Source organism: Colletotrichum destructivum, chromosome 5, assembly GCF_034447905.1.
Source record: "Colletotrichum destructivum chromosome 5, complete sequence".
Lineage (NCBI taxonomy): Eukaryota > Fungi > Ascomycota > Sordariomycetes > Glomerellales > Glomerellaceae > Colletotrichum > Colletotrichum destructivum.
Window position 1 is genome coordinate 1588327 of NC_085900.1, and position 20885 is coordinate 1609211.

The window sequence follows — 20885 nt, forward strand, 5'->3', positions numbered from 1 at the left end:
GTCGAGTACGAGCACCATCGAGATATCAGTCGTCGGTGAAGATGAGTAGTGGTTGAGATGTCTTATCTGACCGGAAACTTGCTTTTTTCCCTCCAACTTTTGACGATGGCCCCGCGACTTGGGTATTGTCGCTCCCAATCGGCCGGATTCCCTACCCAGGGGCTGGTAGCAAGCCCAGAGACCACGGGTGAGCTGCGCCGGGAAAACAGCCCATGAAAGTTGAGAGTCAGAGACCATCATCTCCCATTTTTCGATGCGGTCGATAAGGGGCCAATGAAGGAACCAAGGAGCTGAGGAATGTGGCAAGTAGTGAAAACACACGTTTCCCAACCGACAAAACACCGCTCTCGTGCAGCGAGACTGCGAGACGCAATTGAGAAAAGCGCAAACACTGTGAGCTCGAGCGCGAAGCCATGGATTCGCCAACATGCCGAATGCACATTAAAGATTGCGGTGCCCCACACATGGATGCCGAAGATTGCCCCGGAGGCGGGCCGTCTAGTATGGGTCCGGGGAGGGGCGTGCGTGCCCCACCACTAAGCAACATTTTGTCTTGGGAAGTGATTGTGCGGAGGTGCATGTCGCTGCTGATGCCCAGATAAAGTTGGAGGATTTATTGGAATCGAGAATCTGCACACGAGTCAAGGCGCTGGCCAGTCTCCGCGGGGAAACGGGCATGCCAAAGTCATGAAGGACTCAAGGAGACGGTGATCCAAGGAGACGGTGATCCTTGCTAGAAGCTGGGGAAGCTTAGGCCATCGGGCTGGCCTTATTATGGATCTCATGAGTCTCACAGACGTTGTAAAAGCTAAAGTGGCGAGTGGGCAATCGGTGTCTGCAAGGTTCTCCAGGTAGCGGCGATGTGTCTTTGGGGGGGTCTTAAACCTGTTGGCTGGAGTAGGATAGGGCGTCAAGACGTATTCGCCAGATCGTCAGCCACCGATGGTTGACGGGTGGTGTCAACAAGGGAAAAAACATTGGCCACTGTTTGCTCTCTCCACCTATCCCGGATTGATCCCAGTTACGATTGTTCATCAAAAGCGCATGCGGACATCCGTGGGCGGAGTTGGAGAGTATGACGGAGAGGCAGCTGGGCAACGACCGGTTTGCCGCTGCATGCCGGACGACCGAGCTGTATCCCGGTCTGGTGGGACTGGGATGGGAGGTTCTGCGGGAGAAGTGGGCTGATACTGGCGCACCGTCCGACATCCTACATGCCCCTTGCCAGCTAAACATGCCGAATCGACGATGCGGATGTTCTGCAGACTGCATGAAGAATTGAAGGTTAACGCAGCATTGACCGCCGGGTTCGGTAAAGTTGCGCGTCCATCCTAGAGATACCGGCCGACCGCCTAACAACCCAAGAGAGTGTTTGGCAGTTTGGAAGAAGGGGAGATGATGCGGCAAAAGGGCCGGTGTAAAGATGATAGGCTGATCGCGGAAGGGAACATGCAAGACAAGCAACAAACAGTGACAATAGCGAGGAATGAGGGGGGGGGGGGGGGGGGAGACATGCACTGATAAGAACAAGAGGGAGGGTGTGCAGCACAGACGAAGGAGCCGAGCTGCAAACGAACTGAACTAGACTCATTTACGGGCAGAGCGTGCATCTGAGGCAGGAGACGTCCGTGTTGGCTGGTTCATTGCCCGTCGGCCGTCGACCGTCGACGGTGTGCCGGCAAGGGAAAGGGGAGGAAGCCAGGGCCCCGGGACTGAGTGGGGCGAAGAGGACAGGACCGAAGACGGGGACGACGAAGACGAGGGAAATGGCGTTTTCGGCAGCTTCCCGTCGGTGGTGGTCGAGTTTGCGGTTGGCGACATTATGGAAGCAGAATTACGTGGGTACGTAGCGCCTGCTTCGCGTGCAATAGGAATGAATGCTATGTAGTTACTCAGGGCATTCCCCTGACGACGTCTGGGAGATGGCCTAGGAACGACAGGAAGTTACTGATGCGGCATGTGCAAATCTACATTTCATCATGGTCTGCGACAGGTTCATTTCTGGACGGCGGCTGCCAACTCAACGAAGCAAGGAAGGCGCTGGCGGTTGGTAAGGGGAGGGGTCGAGACTGTACCCAACGGACACAGATACAGCGTGCGGATACAGCGCCTACATAACAAGGTGGGTAGAGTGAGGCATGCATGCCAAGCCAAGGAAGTACCGCCAGTGAAGAACGGGAGTCGGTGCGTATCTAGGTACTCTGTGGCGGGGCTTGTACGGTTACTACCTACGGGAAGCCCACACCCCGAGGGAACCTTGGCGCTCCGTTTGTTGCATCGAGGCCCGTCCTTCCTAGCCACTCGAGCCATGCGAAATCACCTGGTCATGTCTACTGTGGCGCTGACGGATGGATAACCCAGTCTCTGCGAGAGTCTCCACCCCGCTCGCTGCCTCGGCCTCCGATGCTCATCTGGTCATCTTTGTCATCTCTTACTGGCGGTTCAGAGGGGAGGCAGATCACACGCTGACGGCTGACGCCTGCGTTGTCGCTTTTTCCTTGGCTCTTCTATTTCCCTTTTGTCGTGAAGACTGCATAGGGAGACCCGGTGCCCGGTAGCCGGCTGCATTGACTTGTTTTGCTTGTTGTGGATGCAGACCGCCGTCCGCTGCGAGTGAGATTCTGTTTGATATTGGAGATCCATCCCCAGAGGCAGTCCAGCCAGTCCAGTCCCGTCCAAGTCCAGTCCCGTCCCGCCCAAGTCAGCGCCGAACCAACTCCAGGTCAGGTCCCGCTCTCACCCGACTCTTCCTTGGAATTTCAGGAATCAAGAGTGCAATAACAAGAAAGAAGAATAAGAAAGACAAGGACGAGGGACAAGGGGAAAGGGGAAAGGCACCACCCGCTCCATCCACCTTTCCGCATTCCAACTGTTTCTCTTTGCCACACACACACATTCTCTCTCTCCCTCTCTCCGTATTTGACGTTGTCATCTGTCTCCGTCCCTTCCCGCCTCTCGTCCACCAAGTCCTTAGCTGGAACCAGCCTCGACCCGTTCGGCCCTTGTCTCCAAGACGTTAGGACCGGGACGTTGCCATTCCACCGCCTTGCAGCCAAAGAGCCGAACCCGCAACTCCTCCATACACCCTACTGTTCCTACCTACATACCGCACGCACACTACGGACACCCAACACTTCATTGCCTCCTCCTCTTCCTCCTCCGTCCTTCCTCTCCCCTCCCCACCCCGTCCTAGCCTGTAGCCCCCTCGTCACTCGAGAGGTCTCCAAGAATCTCTAAGAACGACGCTTTCGCCTTACTGTCAACCACGTTTTGACTCGACCGCCCCTCCGACTGTGCGACGCTCAGCTAACCATCCCTCCCTCTCAAAAACTTTCCATCATTCTCCCAATCCGTCGAGGCACAACCAATCTGTGGCCCGGGCACGCTACCTATTCGCTTCTCTACTTCCACGCCTAAAACCAAAAAAAGGGAAGGGAAAGGAGACATAGCGACTACCGCGGCGCGCGCTACAGACTGCCTAACCTAAGTAATTGCAGAGCCGCCCCCCCCCCCCCCCCCCCCCCGAGTACTTCCTCACTACGCCTCCTACTGCTTTCCGTCGGGCCTCCTCCTTGCCCTCGAACCACCGTTCAGAAACCTTGGACCTCTCCCCCCCCCCCGTCCTATCATTGCCGCTGTCCACTTCAACTGCTCGACAAACCTTGCGGCCGCCCTACCTCGTGGGTTCATCCTTTCTCCGGCTTCACTCGATCCGTTCGATGTCAAGCCAGTACCTGCGACCTCCGTTTCAACCCCTCTGCGCATTAATCGACAACTAATCGTACGACCTTCACCTGCCTGACTGGCCGGCGAGGTTTGGTGAGCTTTCCAACGTACTGGATCGAACCACGATGCCTCTTCTCGCGCCGCCCTGACTTGATCATTCTTTTTCCTGTTCTTTCTTTCTCTTTCTCTTCCGACCCCCCTGCCCGCCATGGCTTCGCTCGCCGGCCAGACGAGCTCGACGCCTGAAATGGCCCCTTCAACGAGTGCACTGCCATCACCCGAAGACGACGAGGCAGAATACCTCGCCCAGGTCCTGTGCACTCCGTCGTCGCAAAGGTCAGAAGCCGCTATCGAGGAGGAGTTGGTCGCAAGAGCAAATGCACTGGGTATCTCCATGTCGAGATTGTCACCCGAGAAGCGCAACACCTCGAGCGCCGAATCCCAGACTTCCACCATCGCGACACAGCATGTCCGTTCCTTCTCGACCGCCTCGCGCGACTCCGCCAGTACCACCCTCACCTCTCACCCGTCTCTGCACGCAATACCCATCGCCGCCGATGCACCTCCGCATTCTCTCGCCAGGAAACGTTCCAAGAGCCTTGGTTTCTCGCAATACGACAAATATCTGTCACAGATAGATCCCAACATACACCAGCCTAAAATCCAAAAGGCATCCCCGTCCCTCGTCCACGACACGTCGACGCACAGCTTGTTCAGTGTGACATCCCGGAGGAGCTATTTCAGCATCAAAGAGGGCATCCGGAAGATACGACGCAGGAGGAAGTCCGGGATACTGGAGTCGACCATGTAAGCATGACGGCCTGTATACGTTGGTTTCCTGGGCGCTAACCGAACCTGTAGTTCTTGCATATGCTGCCGTGACGATTTCAACAGGACGAGCGTCCTGCATAGCCTGCCTTGCGGCCACACGTACTGCGCTGAATGTCTCGGCATAGTGATTCAGCAGTCGACGACTGACGAATCCAAGATGCCGCCGCGATGCTGCACGCAGCCGATCCCGGGCTCCATCATTCAGAAGATCCTCGATCGGGAGGAGCAGCACGTTTTCCTAAAAGCAGTTTTGCAATTCAGCACGCCTTGGGAAGCTAGGATCTTTTGCCCAAACACAGCCTGCGGTGAATTTATCCCCCCTCGCAACCGAATCGACCCCAAGCACCCTTTCGACGTGGTGTGTCGCAAATGCCGGGCACGAGTCTGCGTGATGTGCAAACGCAATGCCCATCCTGTTGGCAAGGATTGTCCGTCCGATTGGGAATTGGAAGCCGTGCTAAAGATGGGCGAGAAATCGGGCTGGCGAAGGTGCTACAAGTGCCGGACATTGGTTGAGTTGAGCCAAGGCTGCACACACATGACCTGCAGATGCAAGGCCCAATTTTGCTACATCTGCGGAGCCATCTGGGATCCATCCGTGGGCTGTCCCAACTTCTGCAACGGCGACGAAGAATTGGAAAGAAGGAGGGTGGAAGAAGAGGCTAGGAACGCCGAACTCGAGGCAGAAAAGGCTGCTCAAGAAGCTGCCGCTGCCGCCGAAGCCGCCGAAAAGATCGAGGCCGAAGGTCGTACCCGAGTCAGCCCGCAGTTTGCCAGGTTGCAGGGTGAAATGTGCGAAGAGCTGGTCCGATTCCGCAATTATACGAGGAAGATGAAATGGGTCATGTGGACACGGCAAGCCGAGAGAAAGCAGGCACTTGCCGATAGGTATTCGGACCAAATCGACAAGATGAAGGAACGCCACGCGAAGACAGCCGCCCACTTGGAGGAGCGTCAGATCGAAGCCGAGATGGATCTGAGGTCAACCCTTGACCAAAGCGAGAAGAGCGTCAAGATTCGACTGAAGCATATGGAGGCCTACTGTGACGGGCTTGGTCGCACCTCGAATTCCGACCTGCCGCCCAGAGTCGTGACGGAGAGGGATCTTCGCCTACTGGGGCAACAGTACAACGTGCGAGACGGCATGGAGCGTTTGCACCAGGCGAAAATCAACGTCTTGCGAGACCGGCAGACCAAACGCATGGAAGAACTTTTGGAACGGCAGGAGCACGAGCTCGAGAGACTGACCGACAGGAAGGAACAGGACATAGAGAACCTGGCAACGGATTTTGCACAGGAAGAAGATACCCTGGTCAAGATTATCAATGACCGCAAACAGAGGCTGCAACGACGTTGGCTGATGGCGATCGAAATCCTACGGAAGGAGCTCGAGGACCAAACTGGAGATAAATACGCGTCTCCCGTACTGCCAGCGTGGCCCGACGACAACGAGACGCAGGACGAGATCCTGGCATCACTGCCCAACTCTCCTGCAAGCGAGGACTAATTTAGCTGCCGCCGACCCAGGTCGACGCTTGCCTCCAATTCTCACGGCATCACTTGCAACCATATTGCCTTTGGCTTCACGCGTTTCGCGCACAGATACCTAGGATGACGGTGTTTATAAGGAGTTTGGAGGGACATACCAGGCATGGATACCACTCATTGGGATTTTACATCTGCACTAGCAGCATTTTTTGGTAGAGAGGTTTGCTCAAACCGTCAAGCTGAAGAGCTTTTGACCTGTCCCGGGCTCGTTTTCACGATTACGAACGGAGAACGGACAGGTGGCAGCATCTCAAGACAAAACGCGAGCGGATCATATAGTGCTGGCTAGTAGCGAACGCGATGGAGACCAGATACGAATGGACGATTTATTCTGACATTTCCTTGCCACCAACGACCGAATCATGTTAACCCTGACTAAGGGAAGGGACAGCACGAGGGCGGCGCCGTCTGCAAGATTGTGACCCGAGGCTCGTCCCATGAACGGCATTTTGTGAAAGCGGGCCGAGAAGTGGTGGAACATGGCGGCCCACGTCCCCCTTGGAGGGTGTAAATGCATTCCCATGTCGAAGCACGTTCGGAAAACTGATGGATGGAAAGGAGGCTTGGCGTCACATCAGAAGGTATGAAGACCCTCAACTAAATCGGATGCGTATGCCATGAGAGAGAGCGCCGGCCGGCGCCTCGACAGGAGATCATCCCCTTTCTCTGCCACGGACTACAGGGGAAAGGAAGAGTGGGATGGATCGCAAGTGAGTAAGGCGGCCGCCGGTTCATTAAGATTAACTTCCAGATGTAAGTCTGTACTCTTAGAGGAAATCTCCGAGCGCTGCTCTCCCGTTGGTCTCCAGTCAATTGCCGCTCTGCCTAGGTGGAGGCTTTGAGGCTCAAGGCAGAGAGACAAGGGCTGACCTTGCATAGGCTATGTCGATGATGTTTCAGCTCGAACCAATTCGAGGCCAACGCACCCCTCCATCGCAGCAACTCAAAACCTTTTGCCGTACCTGAGAGTTTTACAAGAGTGGGATCGTGGCGGTACTGTGCTGGTCAAGTGGTGTTGGCGGTGCCGTTACTCTGCAACCATCCCATCTTGACACTCTCGCAAGGTCCGACCTCTTCCAGTGACGCCTCCACGAGCGCGTCCCCGACGTACGGTAACTTCTTCACCACTTTTGACTACCATGCTCCCCGAAAGTCGTGTGTCGAGTGGTGTCACGAAGCTATCTGATTGGACGAGCCGGCAAGAACTCTGCCTCTTGATTATTTTCCTTTCGCAATCCTGAAATCTGCCCAACTAACTATGACGACCTTGAATAAGACGTTTGTTTGTTTGTTTGGCTTAGCGCGGGCCTGATCGACTCGAACCCCATACTTATTTTGTTTGTACGGACCCTTTGATACTTACTTACACTCAGAGTTGTTCGATCGAGGCTTGGTAAATCAGGACCAGGGTGTTGCCCGTACATGCTCTCGAACACAGAGGTGAGGCCAGGATCAGGTCGATCCGAAGCGGCTCATCCCACCCAAACCATATCACCCTCCCAGCATCCGCATGAATTAACCAATTAGGCAATGCTCTGAGTCTATCCCTCCTTGACTTCACATGAGTGCTCCGTGCGCTCAAACAGTTGCGCAGTTGCACACATCGGCCTTCGTCTCAGATTAGACTGCTCGTCTAACCGCGGCCGGCCCATGACAGAGCGCTCGCTCCCCTCGGGTGCCAACCTGTCACGCACGGCGACGTGCAGCATTATAACTCCAAACCCTCGCCACTACCCTTTCCATTGAAAGCCTTATTTCCTTTCCTGGATAGACGATTGCATTCCGCGGGGAGGAATACGAAAGCGCCTCCGTGATCACAACATATCTCAGAGATTGGAACCGACCGGTATCTATCACGTTAAAAACCGTCACTCTCACCTTGGGAACGACGACTCAACCTACGGCGACGACGACAACTCTCGATATCTAAACAAGTTCCTCGAGCAGGGTTTTCAAGATGGCGTCAAAGAGCGGCTGGACCGAGTCTACAGACAACCTCGCCAACGTGCCGAGGGTCGAAACCCCAGAAGCCCTGGTGGTAGGGTCGTCGCAGCTGTTCGATGGAAACGTTATTCGATTTGTGCCAATGCCCACGCCGGATCCCAAGGGTCAGTCTGCAGCGCTATCCGGGCATTAGGGGGTTATGTCATGAACGACACGACGATGCTAACTTGTGTCGGTGGACAGATCCGTTGAACTTGCCAACATGGAGAAAATGGGTCGCCATCGCAGCACTTTGTTTCTGTAAGTCGAAGAAGGAAGGGGATGTATGCTTGCTTGATAACTGATAGATGCTGACTGTGCTGAAAGTCGGTTCTCTGGCCCTCGCCGCCGAGTTCATTGTGGGCGCGTTGGTGCCTGTTTTCGTACTGGAGTACTCCGGCATCGACCCTCACATTCTCAGCCAGATCGATATTTCGGCATTGAACAAGCCCGGCGAAGTCACCTTGGACCCCGTCAAGATTCTTGCTGGTCTGGGGGGTCCGCCTCTCTACCAGGTCGCACTACTGGCTTCCGTGCCGCTGCTTGTCAACGGCCTCAGTTCCTACATCCTCGTGCCGCTCTCGATCGGTATCGGCCGTCGCCCCGTGCTTCTGCTGTCCGGTTTGCTTGCATGGACCGGTGGTCTCTGGGCTGGTTTCTCCCAGGGCCTCGGAAGCCATCTGGCTGCCCGCTGCTTCCAAGGGTTTGGTGCGGGTGCTGTCGAGGCCTTGATTCCCTTGATTATCCAGGACATGATGTTCATTCACCAGCGCAACAAGGCCATCTCTTCCGTTGGTGCATCTCAGGGTCTCCTCGTCGTGAGCTTGGGTATCATGAGGTGAGTTGTCCGAAACTCGTCCTCCGGACCCCAAGACTAACATCAAGCTAATCCTTTGAAACAGTCCCATCATTGTTTCTCGTCTGTCTTGGCGCTTCATCTATTGGATCACCTCCGGTGTTGGCGTTCTCGCCTGGTTTGGCCTAATCCTTCTCGTACCCGAGACCCGTTGGATTCGCAGCGACGACGAGCTTGGTACTTTTGTCCAACAAACCCAACATGTGGCCATGAGATTTACTGACGATACGAATAGCCGGTAAGGAGGTTTACCCTCTCCGCCCTGGTGAAACCCGCCCTCGCATCGATGAGGTGGCCTTCCGCCCTCGCTCCAACTGGGATGAGTTCGGCCTCTTCAACTATGGCTACGAATGGAAGGAGGCGAAACAATCCACCATCGACATGCTCAAGACAACCTTATTCCCCAACATCATCTGGGTCATCATCATCAACTCGATACTGGTCTCCATGCAGGGTGCCGCGGGCCAGGTGGCTTCTTCGCTTCTCATCGCTGCTGGCTGGAAGTTCGAAACGCTTGGTTTCGCCGTCATTCCCATCGTCATCGCCAGTCCATTTGTCTGGCTCTTTGGCGGTTATATCGCGGATAAGATCTCCAATTGGATTGCCAAGCGCAATGGTGGTCGACGCGAGCCCGAGGCCCATCTCATTAGTCTGGTATTCCCGCTTCTGGCTTCCGTCGTCGGGCCAATTCTGTTCGGCTACGCCGGAGAGCACATTCGAGAGCTCCCGTCTATTGTTGTGTTGGTGTCCATTTTCTTCATCGGCTTCGGCTTGTTGACGGCCAACACCATCTTTGCTGTCTACTTGGTTGAGAGTTATCCCCGATATGCCGGGTACGTATTCCACACATACTTAGGGGACATTTACTATTCCACGCCAAGATTTCATTGCTAATGTTGCTATCAGTCCTGTGCTTGTCAACGTCTCCTCGTCCCGTCTCATCATCGGTTTCATCATGTCCTTCAACATCACTACGTGGATCGAGCAGCTCGGCTTCTTCAAAAATTTTGGCATCTATAGCGCCGCCCTGGCCGGGGTTTCCATGCTCCTGCCCGTCATGTATAAGTACGGCAAACCGATGCGCGCCTGGACCGGCGGCCGTCTTGAGCCCACCGTCAAGCCCGCCAAGGTTTTGGAAGAAGACGACCAGTACTGGAAGAGCACCGAGCAATCGGGTCAGTGGCAGGACGAGAAGATGGGAACTCCCATCGGTGTCGCTCGGCCGATGTAAGGGCCATGTTTGTAATCCTCCAGTGGGGGGTTATGACTACGCGGTGAACCGGGAATCGTAGTACGTACACGGTACACAAACATACATCGGATCGGGAAGAAGCGACAGAATGTTCAATGCTGAGAAGAGTGATGGGCACCTCGGCATCGAGCGCTAGAGAGAGTCAATTTTGCGGGATTGGCCAATGCGATTGTGTTGCTCGAGAGCGTGAGCGTCAGAGCTTATGTACAACTTTTTCACCAGAGAACCGTCCGGAACCCGATCTAGGCTCGTCTTCTCTGCAGGATAACTGGGAAAGGACAGCAGACTCGGTTAACTGGAGGATTGCTGCTCGACTCGGGGTTTCCTTTTTGCACATTTTGCCCTCCTTTCTCTTTTCATATTCGACCTCTATCGCCAGAGAATACGTCGTCGAAGGCGCCTCGGCATGAGCGCGTTTGTGCTGGCGGATTCGGGCTGGTTAGGACTGTTTATAGCTTCTTGCAGCCGTCGTGAGACGGATTACATGTTCTCTCAGATATTGCAGGCATGTCTCTCGTCTTGCGGGGGGTGAATGAGGATTTAGGGGGGCGTGAAATCAATATCAACCTTCATTTAGTTTTTCAAACACCATGATATCTATATTTCTCTTGTATCGAGAGTGGCAGTGTTTGCATGCACCAAAATTCACTCCACCACAACACACCGTTCTCAGGATATTATCACAGTTGCCCAAATCGCTCTAGGGACCAAAAATACTGGCTGAGACCACCGGCTATGGCAACTGAAAGACCAGAAAAATGGGCAGAGACAGCGATACTCAACGTCAGCCATACACGGGGAAAAGACACCGCGGCCAACGCCGACGGTCCGTATAGAAGAACTCCCCCAGCGGATCACCGATGTCGCATGCCACACTCTGCGGATGAGTCTTAGAGCCGGGCATCCGCATCGGGGCACGTGTTTGTACCGCGACCTCGGTACAAAGCATGATGGCCTGAAGTGGGAAGGTTCCTCGGAACAAACCCCAACACACACACACACACACACACACACACACACACACACACACACGAATCATAACCCCCGGGAAGGGTTGAACCCGGCATGGGTATCGAAGCCGAGAGGGCATCCCCCCCCAGTTGGTGTTATCTTTCCCGGGTGCCGGGCACCGGGGACTCATCTGGGGCGTGAAGGATGGGGGGCGGGGGCGGCTGACCTCCCTTTCAACCTCTCACATATCGGTGTATGAGCCACTTCAATGAGGCAAGTGAAATCAAGTCAATGTTCGAGGCTATGTGTTTCCCCGAGACTTGCCAAGTCAACGGAACAGAGCTAAAAGAGCTGGGGGTGATGGGGAGAGAGAAGCACTACCCATCTCTTTCGATACGCTTTCCTCCCGGGCTTCGAAAGTTGCCGTCACCTTGACCACTTCGTAATCGTAGTGAGTATATCTTGTGCCCCCTGCTCGTTTTCGGCAACCGCTTCGAAGAGTCGGGGCCACGGAAAGAACCTGGCATACATACACATTGATTGTGTGTCTGTGTGTGTATATTTATGTGGCAAGTGGTGCGTTAGAATTGAGGAGTGTCTGGGGTATTTGACTTGCTTGTGTGATTGAGGTGGGCGGCGCTGGGCCGACGTACTCTTTGCCCTCCGCCCTCTCCCGTATGCTGCCCATCTACCCTGGTTTGAGGCACGAGCAGAGCAACTATGTCAGGTATCGAAGAGCTCTATCTGCCCCAGCCCATCTCAGCAGCAGTGCCAGTACTCCACGATCTGCATGGCCCCTGAGCACTTTCTGACCATCGAGAGTCATTCTTGGTTGGGAATTTATTCTTCTCAGCCCCCAGCCGGTGGTGAGTTTGAACATATCTATCCCTGCCACTTAAATTCAAACGTGATCAAGACGCGCATACCCGTGGCACCCGGGCCAGCTCGAGACTCGGACCTGAAGTGTCCATGTTGATTGGCTCCGCATCCCAGTTTCGACCTCGACAAGGAGCTGGACTGTGACGCATCCGAGCATTTTGCCCTCCCCGTCTGCTTCGTGATATCTATATATAGCCCCCCGTGTCGAACCAATCGGTTCAAAACCCTCGACAGCGGCTTACGTTAATCACGTATTGGACTTGGTGTTCAACGTGCAAGTACGATGGACAAGCCGGCAAGTTCTGAGGGAGAATCGAGCCTGGGGACCAGGTATCGGCCGCTGAGAACGACGTCACGTCACCTTTCACCAATGAATGAGGCGGTGTGAAATAGCAAGTGTTCATTAGACGCCTTACCCATGACCATTAAACGGAAACACTTCCAGTATGGAAAAAAAAAAGAGAGAAAAAGAGAATGAGCGTGCCCATGTGTGCAGTGATCCCTCTTCCTGCGCAAGCAACCTCGTCGGTGCCAAAAAACAAAAAAACAATCCAGCGATAGCGAAAAGCTGAGCCGGTCGTGGCCCAGCTCCGACTTGCCAAGGCAATGAAACACCCCTTCTAGAAAAATTAAGATCTCGAGGAAAAGCAAAAAGCAAACAAACAAGACAAGAGCAAGTCTACGTTCTCCGATAGCCTTCTCCAGTACTCTTCCGACCGACAAATTCTCCTGTGTGAAAGGGGAGAGGCGGTTCAACGCAAGGCAAATGAGCCATGAACGTCGTGGAGCAACAACGAATTTTCAACAGCGCCTCCTCGCCGCCGCAGCTGCCGCCACCGTCTCCACATGAAACATTTAAAATATACTGTTGACAATGTTGGAACCGATGGTGGCACCGGCACCGAAGATGGCAGCATTTCCGAGCTTCTTGCCAAACTTCTTGCCCATTTCAGCACCCTTGCCGTCCTTGCCGCCGGTGCTCTGGTCGGCGACGGCCTGGGGCGGCGCGTCGGCGTTGTAGGGGTTCTGCTGGGGGGGCGGGCCCTGCGGCTGGGCGTACTGAGGCTGGGGCGTGCCGTACTGCGGCTGAGGAGCCCACTGGGCCTGCGGCTGGGGCGCGTACTGAGGTTGGGCGGGAGGCGGGGCGAAGGCGCCCTTGGCCGAGTCCTGCTCGACCAGGACGTACGTCTTGGGGAAAATGCCCTCCTGGCCGGTGCGGAGGTTGCGGCCCATCCACCAGTCAGCGTTCATGTATTCATGGATGGCGATGCGGTCGTCGCGCTCGAGGGCCACGTCGCGGGCGTCGGCACCAGCGTAGCGGTACAGGGCGCGGGCGTGGGCGAGGACGGGCTTCTCGTTGGTGCGGGCCGGCAGCGATGGGGGGCCGGTCTGGTTGTAGGACGGCGGCGCCGGGGACGGTGACGGGTTGACGTTCAGGGCCGCCATTGCGTTGGTCGGGGGAGGCGACGTGGGGTTATTCTGGACGGGGGTTGCGGCGTTGGGAGCGGCGCGAGATGCGGCGCCGTGGAGGGGGGTCTCGGCGGGGAGGGTGGCGTGAATGTTGTCGTAGGCATCCTCGGAAATGACCCCCTTCTCGAGGAGGTTCTCGAGTTCCTGGTGGATTAACGTTAGACATGTGTTTCTGCGGCTTCGCGGCCCCGTGAGGCCCGGCAGTTAGGTGTTGGGCAAATGCGTTTAGTTGAGCTTGATCGGAGTTGATCTGCCGTCCTTCGTCCTATCCACAATAGCATCGATGAGCCGGTGACAAAGAACATACATTCTTGATGGTGCGCAGCGACCGGTTGGTCTCGATGATGGTTTGTCTGTCCATGTTGCCTTTGTATGCTGAGAGTTTACCCCACTAAGGTTTAGACCAGGACTCGGGAAACGCTCGTTCGGGTCTTCGGATGATGAAGGCGGTTGTCAATATTAGGGAAGCAAGTTTGGGCGTCTCTGTCCGTCGTCAGGCGAAGAGGGTATCTATTGACTTTGAAAAATGGGGGAAGAGGTGATGTTGTTTCCAGAACAATCAAAGACGAAACGGAGTGCAGTTAGTGCCCGAACAGGAGACCGAGACGGAGTAAAGTGGAGGGCCCAGGTGAGTGGCGGTGCGGCTTAGGTAACCCGCGTTCCATCTTTTCTGGCCGATGACAGTCTGAAAAACAGGAAGCGTGAGTGAGTGTCTGGCCCGTGAAACTCCAAACAGCGCTCAGCGGACCGAGCTAGCCGTTCGCCGCCCCTCCGGCCTACCCGTTCCAGGAGAACACCCGCCGAAACCCCACTGGATGAACCCGCTCAGGGCTCCAGTTCAGGGAACGGGGCTTGGCGATCATCAGGCTTACGAGGAAGCCAATCATCCCCTGAGTTACCCCCGGGAGGCGGTGCTGCCGCAGTCCCTCCAGTTGCACTTGTCCTAGTCGGGTGGGAGCTGCTGTGCAGGGCCTCGTCAGCGACAAGCCATTGGCATGCCGCTGTGACCGACAATGCTCGTATTGCCAACCCTCTTCTTGCTTATCCTCTTTGGCGCGACCGTCCAGGTGCACGAAGGGACCGTATCGCATACGACATGGCACAATGACCGTAGAGAAAACTCCCAACACACCGACATGATATATTGTTGGAGCGTAAAAAGAACACTATTTGTCAGATTTCCATATCTAAAGCTGATTGAAACACAATATCTATTGCATTCAATCTTTTTCGTTTCGTTCCTCATGCGCCTAAACAAACTTGCTGTCCTTAGCAACATACAAATCGACATACTCATCAACAGGAGTGGCCTCGAGCTGCTTGGGGTTCAGGCCGAGATCGACAAGATGCTTGACCCTGTCGGCGTCGAAGTGAGGTTCCAAGTGTCTCTTGTACTTCTTCAGAATCTCGGGCTTGGCCTCCTCTCTTCTAAGGCGGTGTCCAAGGGGCGCCTCCACGACGACCTCCTCGAGGACAGTGCCGTCGTTCAGCTCGACCGTCAACGCGTTGGAGATGGTTCGCAGGGCGGGGTCGTGGTAGTCCTTAGTGTACTGCGGGTCCTCGACGCACTTGATCTTCTGGCGCAGGGACTCGACGAGAGGCGAGGTTGCGGCCTCGCTGCCGTCGACGTAGTCGGTCGCCTCGAGGCGGCCGAAAACAAGCATGGTCGCGGCCATGTACTGGATGCAGTGGTCACGGTCGGCAAAGTTATCCATAGGCTTGAACTGCTTGTCGATGATGCGGATGCAGGCCTCGTGGGTGCGACAGGTGACACCCTTGATATCAGCCGCCGACTTGCCCAGCTCCTTGAGCTTCTGATGGATCTTGGAGGAGGCCTCGACGGCAGTCTGGGAGTGGAACTCGGCTATCGTCCGTCAGCTACTGGGATTCCACATATGGCCACGGGCTCTACTTACCAGGGTAGGAGACCTTGAAGAGGACGTTCTCCATGACGTAGCTGCCGTAAGGGCGCTGGAACTCGAACTTGTTGCCCTTGAACAGGACGTCGTAGAAGCCCCAGACAGGAGCGGAAAGGACGGTGGGGATGCCCTGCTCGCCCTTCATGACCTTGAGAGCTAGGTTGACAGCGCGCTGGCAGGCGTCACCGGCAGCCCACGACTTGCGAGACATAGTGTTGGGCGAGTGGCGGTAGGTTCTCAAGCTCTGGCCGTCGACCCAAGCCTGGGTGACGGCATCGGCGATCTGCTTCTCGTTGAGGCCGAGCATCTTGGAGACGACGGCAGTACTGGCAACCTTGACCAGGACGACGTGATCCAGGCCGACCCTGTTGTATGAGTTCAAGAGAGCCAGGCAGCCCTGGATCTCGTGAGCCTTAATCATGGCCTCGAGAACATCGCGGACGGTAAACTGCTTGCCGCCAGCGATGTTACCGCCGGCCTTATTGGTACGAGTGACCCAGTCGGCGACAGCGAGGATGGCACCCAGGTTGTCGGAAGGATGGCCCCATTCGGCAGCGAGCCAGCAGTCGTTGTAGTCGAGCCAGCGGATCATGGCGCCGATGTTGAAGGCGGCGTTGACAGGGTCCAGCTGGAAGTCGGTACCAGGGACCTTGGGGCCATTGGGAACGATGGTGCCAGGGACAATAGGACCCAGCAGCTTGCTGCACTCCTTGAAGCGAAGACCCTCAAGACCGCAGCCCAGAGTATCGAGGAAAACCCATCGTGCAGTGTCGAACTGTTCTCACGAGAGTGGCGGTTAGCAGCGGCGATCTCTCTGGCTGTGACGCGGGGTAACGAGTTGGGCGGGTCGGTTTGGGAGTAAGGCGAATGGAGGAAGGGGAAGGGAAGAAGGGGAAGGGGATAAAGAGGGAGGGGAAAGGATAACTTACAGCAAGGTCGGAGTCGACCTTGTAGTTCTGGACGTAGTTTGCAATGTCCTTGATCTCGGGATCGTATTCTCTCGCCTCGGACGCCATGGCTGGTGCTGCACTCTGTCTCGCAGATGCGGTGGAAAAGTTGTGGAAGTTTTGAAGTGCGGAGCGAGACGTGGAAGAAGCGGCAAAGTTAGTGGAGGCGACGCCAGCGCGGAGAGGAGTGGCCAGCCGGACGCTTCGCGAATGGAGACGCAGCGAACGGGAGGCTGTCCTGAGACCTCGGTTGATGGCCGCAGACATGACCGCGAGGAGTATGCAAGTCAATTAATTGGGAGGAGAGATGGGGAAGAGGAGACGAAGAGCAGATGACAACAAGAGGGAGAGGGAGAGATGGCCCTAAGGGTATCAATGGTGACTTTCTCTCACTCGTTCTCTTTCAATCTCAGTATCTCGGTCTTCAGGCCACTCAGATCAGGAGAAGGGGAAGGAATTGGGAAGAGGAAGAGAAGTACACAAAAAATGTCTTGTATTTTTTCCTTCGTTGTTTTTTTATTTATTTTTTAAACCCGTAGCAAAGTCGGAGCTTGTCTCGCTCAGGCGGAAGGGGAGGGAGGAGGAGGGAGACTGGGTTTGCCGCGAGCTGCCGAAGCTTGTGTGGCTGTTTGATCCAAGGTTGTCTGCGCTTACCCCTGGCGGGCCATGATGACAACTGGCGGGGGGAGGCGGGCACTGAGAGGGGACAAGGAGAAGCAGCTGCTTCATTGCGGGCTTTTGCTCCTCCCTGGAGTCCTTGGCACGTCGTCTGGTCTGGGGCAGCCGGCGGGGGGAGCTTTGACATGATTATGGGCGAGGTTGGGGGAAGTAAGGAAGGAATGTGGAGAGCCATGTCCCCCCCCTCCCCCCCTGCCCAGCGAGCGCTCTCCATTGTGAATCCCCTCGCCGTTGCTAACCGTCAGATTGAACTTTGTAGCGTATGGAAGATGTATAGGCGAATTTGCTTGAGTGGAGGTTCGCGCAATGATTGAAAAAAATAGGAATAAGGTCCAGAACCACCAATGTACCTGCCGCCGCACAGCGCCAGTCCGTTCCACAGAGCTAAACCCGTGCGGTCCCTCGGCTAGCAGCGGTCATCAGATAAGGGGACATATTCTCTTATCGCAGAATCTGGGGCAAGGGGGGTCCAGAAAAAGGCCCAAACTCCATTATATTACAATGTTGCTTGTGAATGAACGAGATGGACTTGTGGGTGGATGCCTTCCCTCTTATACTTCAACTCACACGAGACAAAAGGTATCTCGGCACAACACCGGCGACAAGTGAGAAATGTTTGATGGCATTGCAATGCTTTGGAGAACAAAATGCTGATGATTAACCGAAAACCTTTGGGAATTAGGAAAGAAAGGCTGCTCCTTGAGTTAATCTTTTCGGTTGATTGATGGAGGTGTTCGGACTTATGTTGTTGTATTGTGATTGTGAACAAACTTGGAGGACAACACGATGATGCCGCAGGCCTCTGCTTGGAGGCGAGAATGCCAGCTGTGGTTTTGGTCTGAAAGCTACTATTCAAGTGTGCCGATTTCTTTCTTGAAAATTTCGGTCAGTAGATGTAGATGGCTGTTTCGGTTTTATCACGTCGTGCAGCAATTTAATTTAGATAGATCAATCACTAGTAAGCAACATCAAGTTTATGTATGAGGACTTTTACCTTTTTGTTTATACTTGTTATGTGTGAGAGAGGTGCATCACATTCTTCGTGATTCATCGCTGCTGAGTAAGGTGCCAAGCGTCAGTCAGCCTGTCCCATAGTTCTCACAGACACATAACGTGGCTGCGGATTTTATCAAGTATGAGGTGAATGTGCAGTGAATGGAAACAAATGGACCAATCGACAACAATCTGCGTGGAAAACAACGCCTTTTTTCTTCTTTTCGTCCTCTCCTCTCAGCTAGGGATCGCTCGGTTGGGTTCCCACTTCAATATCCATTATCGATTGCCCAACACCAACAACGGTGAAATTGTCAGGTCTTCAAAGTCAAAGCCCGCACCTCCAATCACATCCCCTTCCCCATCATCTGACCTCCTCCGACCGACCGGCTGGCTGGACCCTGGTCGATGTTCATCCAAGCAGTGTAACCCACCTGCGGTCTCGGCCGCTCCGCCTGACACAGCGACCAATTTATAGTTGCAGGCCACTTTTAGCGGAACCGCAGCGGGAGCGCCTCAAGCGAGAAGCCTCAAGGTGTTCGGTCCTCAGTCCAATCCGCCATCCAACGCTGTTCTACGACAGTACACTGGTACAGTACCTACACTAATTCATCACCCTGCAACACCCTGCGTGGCCATCTCTCCCCACTTCCCATCAACGATCAACGATCATCGGCCGGCCTCCAGTCTCCCTCCCTCCACTCGCCTGTCCCATCAGCTTTCCCTCACATCGCCCTCATCCGTACTCTCTCTCGCGGTTGCGACAGCCGCCACCATGTCGGCTCTTCGCCCAAATCACAGGGAGAAGGCCGCTCCCAAGACAGGGGCCGCGAATGGCCTCATCGACCCGACCAAGACGGGGAAATATCCCGTCATCTTAAGCGACACGCTTCTCGGGCGCACCCAAAAGGAGGTTTTCACAGCCGTACGATGTAGGCATTCCTCCCGATCACATTGCTCATGGACCGCCGCAGCACAGTATACTGACCTTTCGCGCAACATCATAGACAACCACAAGCCAGAACTCTCCTCAGAGCCCGCGACGGCGAGGTTAAAACCCGAAACCCCCGGCAGCAAGTCCGACTTCGATCTCTCATTCCCCGACGGCAACAATGGCATGTACGGCTACGCAGGCACCCGCACCATGGACGACAACCAGTACGTTCTCTACTTCGACCCCGCCCGCAAGGCCTTCATCCTCGACAAGGTCGACTCGACCTTCCACATGAACGTCACCCGCACCCCGTCTAGCGACAACCCCGAGTCCCTGCGCCAGCAGTTTGAGCAGCTGGACACCTCCATAACCGTCACCTCCGAAGCCCATAACCCCATCGAAAAAGACAAGCCCGCTGCAAAGCCCGCCGCAAAGGCGTCAGGGCCCAAGAGGCCATCGGCCAGCAGCAACAAGGCCGCCGCCAAGCCGCGCAAGCCCGCGGCGACGAAGAAGAGCGAACCCATCCACCTCGCCCTCCCAACCAACGACGCGCCGCCCGCGCCACAGAAATCCACGACGCCGGCCCCGATGAAGAAGAAGGAAAGCACACGAAAGGCCGCTGGTTCCGACGACGAGGAAGACGACGACGACGACGATTTCGGCCTGACGATAGAGTATCCCGACGAGAACAAAAACAAAAAGCCCGACTTCTCGCCTGCGTTCGCGCCCAACATCCAGGTCCGCAGCTTCTCCGATTTCCTGCGCGACTCCGAGGCCGACGACGCCGACGGCGAGTCAGACTTGGAGGAGCGCGACTTCGCAAACTTCAACCTGCCGAGCCCGATGAACGGACAGGCTCAACAACAGCAGCAGCAGCAGCAGCAGCACGACCAGTACCAAGATCATGACGGTGAAGCGGAGCAGATGGAGGTCGATTCCGAGCCCGATTTCGAGGATGCCTTGGAAGACGACCTTGAGGCGGAGCTCGAGAAGGAGTTGGAGGCTGCGAATAGCGGCGATGCCGAGGAGAGTGAGGTGAGCGAGGAAGACTAAGGGCACGCTGCCTCTGCGCTGGATACCATCGAGAGACAGAGAGAGACACACACACACACAGAGAGAGAGAGAGAGAGAGAGAGAGAGAGAGAGTGTGTGTGTGTGTGTGTGTGTGTGTTTGTGTATGCGTGTGTCATAACTTTGGGGTCGAAGGCTCGGCAGGATCCCCTTGAAGTGACATGTTCCTCCACGGGGACATAATGACGGCGTTACCACCAGGACCAAAAAGGAGTTTGGTAAAATGTTTTGTTACCTAGGTTCCACATCTTCCAGGGCGGCTTACTTCTCATGAGCCCTCACCCCGATACGCATAGCGGTGTATGCCAGGCTCGGCATCGTATAGCTCCGATGCAATTTATCATACAGCACATCATCGACAGCCCATACTCTTCACACAGGAAAGAAGAAAGAGATAGAAGAAAAGAGCAAACTCAGCAACACTGGCACTTGCCTCCCGGCCCATTTGCTACAACTCAGTGAGGGTTGCCCAGATGTGTCCCAGCAATCTGCGTCCATACAATTAAAGTCGCCCACGCGGCATCGCTAGGACAGTCAACGAAATCAACAAGTAGTACGCCTTGGCAACCCGACTTAGAATCAACAAACTCTCAGAGAGCTGATGCTAACATCCCGAGATCGGACCTCCTTGATGACTGGGGCCCCGAAAGGATCCAAACTGCAAACTGCCACAGGCTGGCAAAGCCTGTTGAATGATGGCAATAGCTATCCCCCTTCGCAAGAAGCGGAAGACTAGATAGGTACATAAGAAGCAAGCTGGTGACGGATCTGAGAAAGCTTGTTTTTCGTCAACTTGCACAGCCTTCGTACAATTTCCAAATGAGCAACCCTTCATCATAGACAGCCT

General features: G+C 55.2%; 6 protein-coding genes across 6 annotated transcripts; 3 read left to right on the forward strand and 3 right to left on the reverse strand.

Annotated features, from left to right (window-relative positions):
• Positions 1–641: 641 nt before the first annotated feature.
• On the reverse strand, positions 642–1272 carry CDEST_08072 (uncharacterized protein; the record flags this gene model as incomplete). The annotated part of the gene is made up of 2 exons (XM_062924231.1): positions 642–845; positions 886–1272. The coding sequence occupies 2 exons, from the start codon at positions 1270–1272 to the stop codon at positions 642–644; spliced, it is 591 nt and encodes a 196-aa protein (XP_062780282.1).
• Positions 1273–2651: 1379 nt separating this feature from the next.
• On the forward strand, positions 2652–6442 carry CDEST_08073 (Putative Zinc finger, RING-type, IBR domain, Zinc finger, RING/FYVE/PHD-type, TRIAD). The gene is made up of 2 exons (XM_062924232.1): positions 2652–4533; positions 4588–6442. Exons 1-2 carry the CDS (start codon positions 3935–3937, stop codon positions 6062–6064), a joined length of 2076 nt encoding a protein of 691 aa, XP_062780283.1. The 5' UTR covers positions 2652–3934; the 3' UTR covers positions 6065–6442.
• A 552-nt stretch (positions 6443–6994) lies between these two features.
• CDEST_08074 (Putative major facilitator superfamily, MFS transporter superfamily) lies at positions 6995–10739 on the forward strand. The gene is made up of 6 exons (XM_062924233.1): positions 6995–8213; positions 8293–8349; positions 8416–8926; positions 8991–9121; positions 9180–9777; positions 9851–10739. Exons 1-6 carry the CDS (start codon positions 8063–8065, stop codon positions 10173–10175), a joined length of 1773 nt encoding a protein of 590 aa, XP_062780284.1. The 5' UTR covers positions 6995–8062; the 3' UTR covers positions 10176–10739.
• Positions 10740–12494: 1755 nt separating this feature from the next.
• CDEST_08075 (Putative SH3 domain-containing protein) lies at positions 12495–14050 on the reverse strand. The gene is made up of 2 exons (XM_062924234.1): positions 13804–14050; positions 12495–13640 (listed from the first exon to the last, which is right to left on the reverse strand). The coding sequence occupies exons 1-2, from the start codon at positions 13855–13857 to the stop codon at positions 12882–12884; spliced, it is 813 nt and encodes a 270-aa protein (XP_062780285.1). The 5' UTR covers positions 13858–14050; the 3' UTR covers positions 12495–12881.
• Positions 14051–14626: 576 nt separating this feature from the next.
• CDEST_08076 (Putative MmgE/PrpD superfamily protein) lies at positions 14627–16853 on the reverse strand. The gene is made up of 3 exons (XM_062924235.1): positions 16345–16853; positions 15413–16190; positions 14627–15360 (listed from the first exon to the last, which is right to left on the reverse strand). The coding sequence occupies exons 1-3, from the start codon at positions 16627–16629 to the stop codon at positions 14747–14749; spliced, it is 1677 nt and encodes a 558-aa protein (XP_062780286.1). The 5' UTR covers positions 16630–16853; the 3' UTR covers positions 14627–14746.
• Positions 16854–18808: 1955 nt separating this feature from the next.
• CDEST_08077 (Putative transcription elongation factor Eaf) lies at positions 18809–20020 on the forward strand (the record flags this gene model as incomplete). Its single annotated transcript, XM_062924236.1, has 2 exons — positions 18809–18965; positions 19041–20020. 2 exons carry the CDS (start codon positions 18809–18811, stop codon positions 20018–20020), a joined length of 1137 nt encoding a protein of 378 aa, XP_062780287.1.
• Between the last annotated feature and the right edge of the window lie 865 nt (positions 20021–20885).

Excerpts from the sequence above, each read along its gene's own strand:
- CDEST_08073 (XM_062924232.1), top strand. The coding sequence starts at position 3,935 with ATGGCTTCGCTCGCCGGCCAGACGAGCTCGACGCCTGAAATGGCCCCT. Across the intron at positions 4,534-4,587 it reads GGGATACTGGAGTCGACCAT|TTCTTGCATATGCTGCCGTG; the intron begins GTAAGCATGACG and ends CCGAACCTGTAG.
- CDEST_08074 (XM_062924233.1), top strand. The coding sequence starts at position 8,063 with ATGGCGTCAAAGAGCGGCTGGACCGAGTCTACAGACAACCTCGCCAAC. Across the intron at positions 9,122-9,179 it reads TCGCAGCGACGACGAGCTTG|CCGGTAAGGAGGTTTACCCT; the intron begins GTACTTTTGTCC and ends CGATACGAATAG. Across the intron at positions 9,778-9,850 it reads AGTTATCCCCGATATGCCGG|TCCTGTGCTTGTCAACGTCT; the intron begins GTACGTATTCCA and ends TGTTGCTATCAG.
- CDEST_08075 (XM_062924234.1), bottom strand. The coding sequence starts at position 13,857 with ATGGACAGACAAACCATCATCGAGACCAACCGGTCGCTGCGCACCATC. Across the intron at positions 13,641-13,803 it reads CGCTGCGCACCATCAAGAAT|GAACTCGAGAACCTCCTCGA; the intron begins GTATGTTCTTTG and ends TTAATCCACCAG.
- CDEST_08076 (XM_062924235.1), bottom strand. The coding sequence starts at position 16,629 with ATGTCTGCGGCCATCAACCGAGGTCTCAGGACAGCCTCCCGTTCGCTG. Across the intron at positions 16,191-16,344 it reads AGGTCGACTCCGACCTTGCT|TTCGACACTGCACGATGGGT; the intron begins GTAAGTTATCCT and ends TCGTGAGAACAG. Across the intron at positions 15,361-15,412 it reads CTTCAAGGTCTCCTACCCTG|CCGAGTTCCACTCCCAGACT; the intron begins GTAAGTAGAGCC and ends GACGGACGATAG.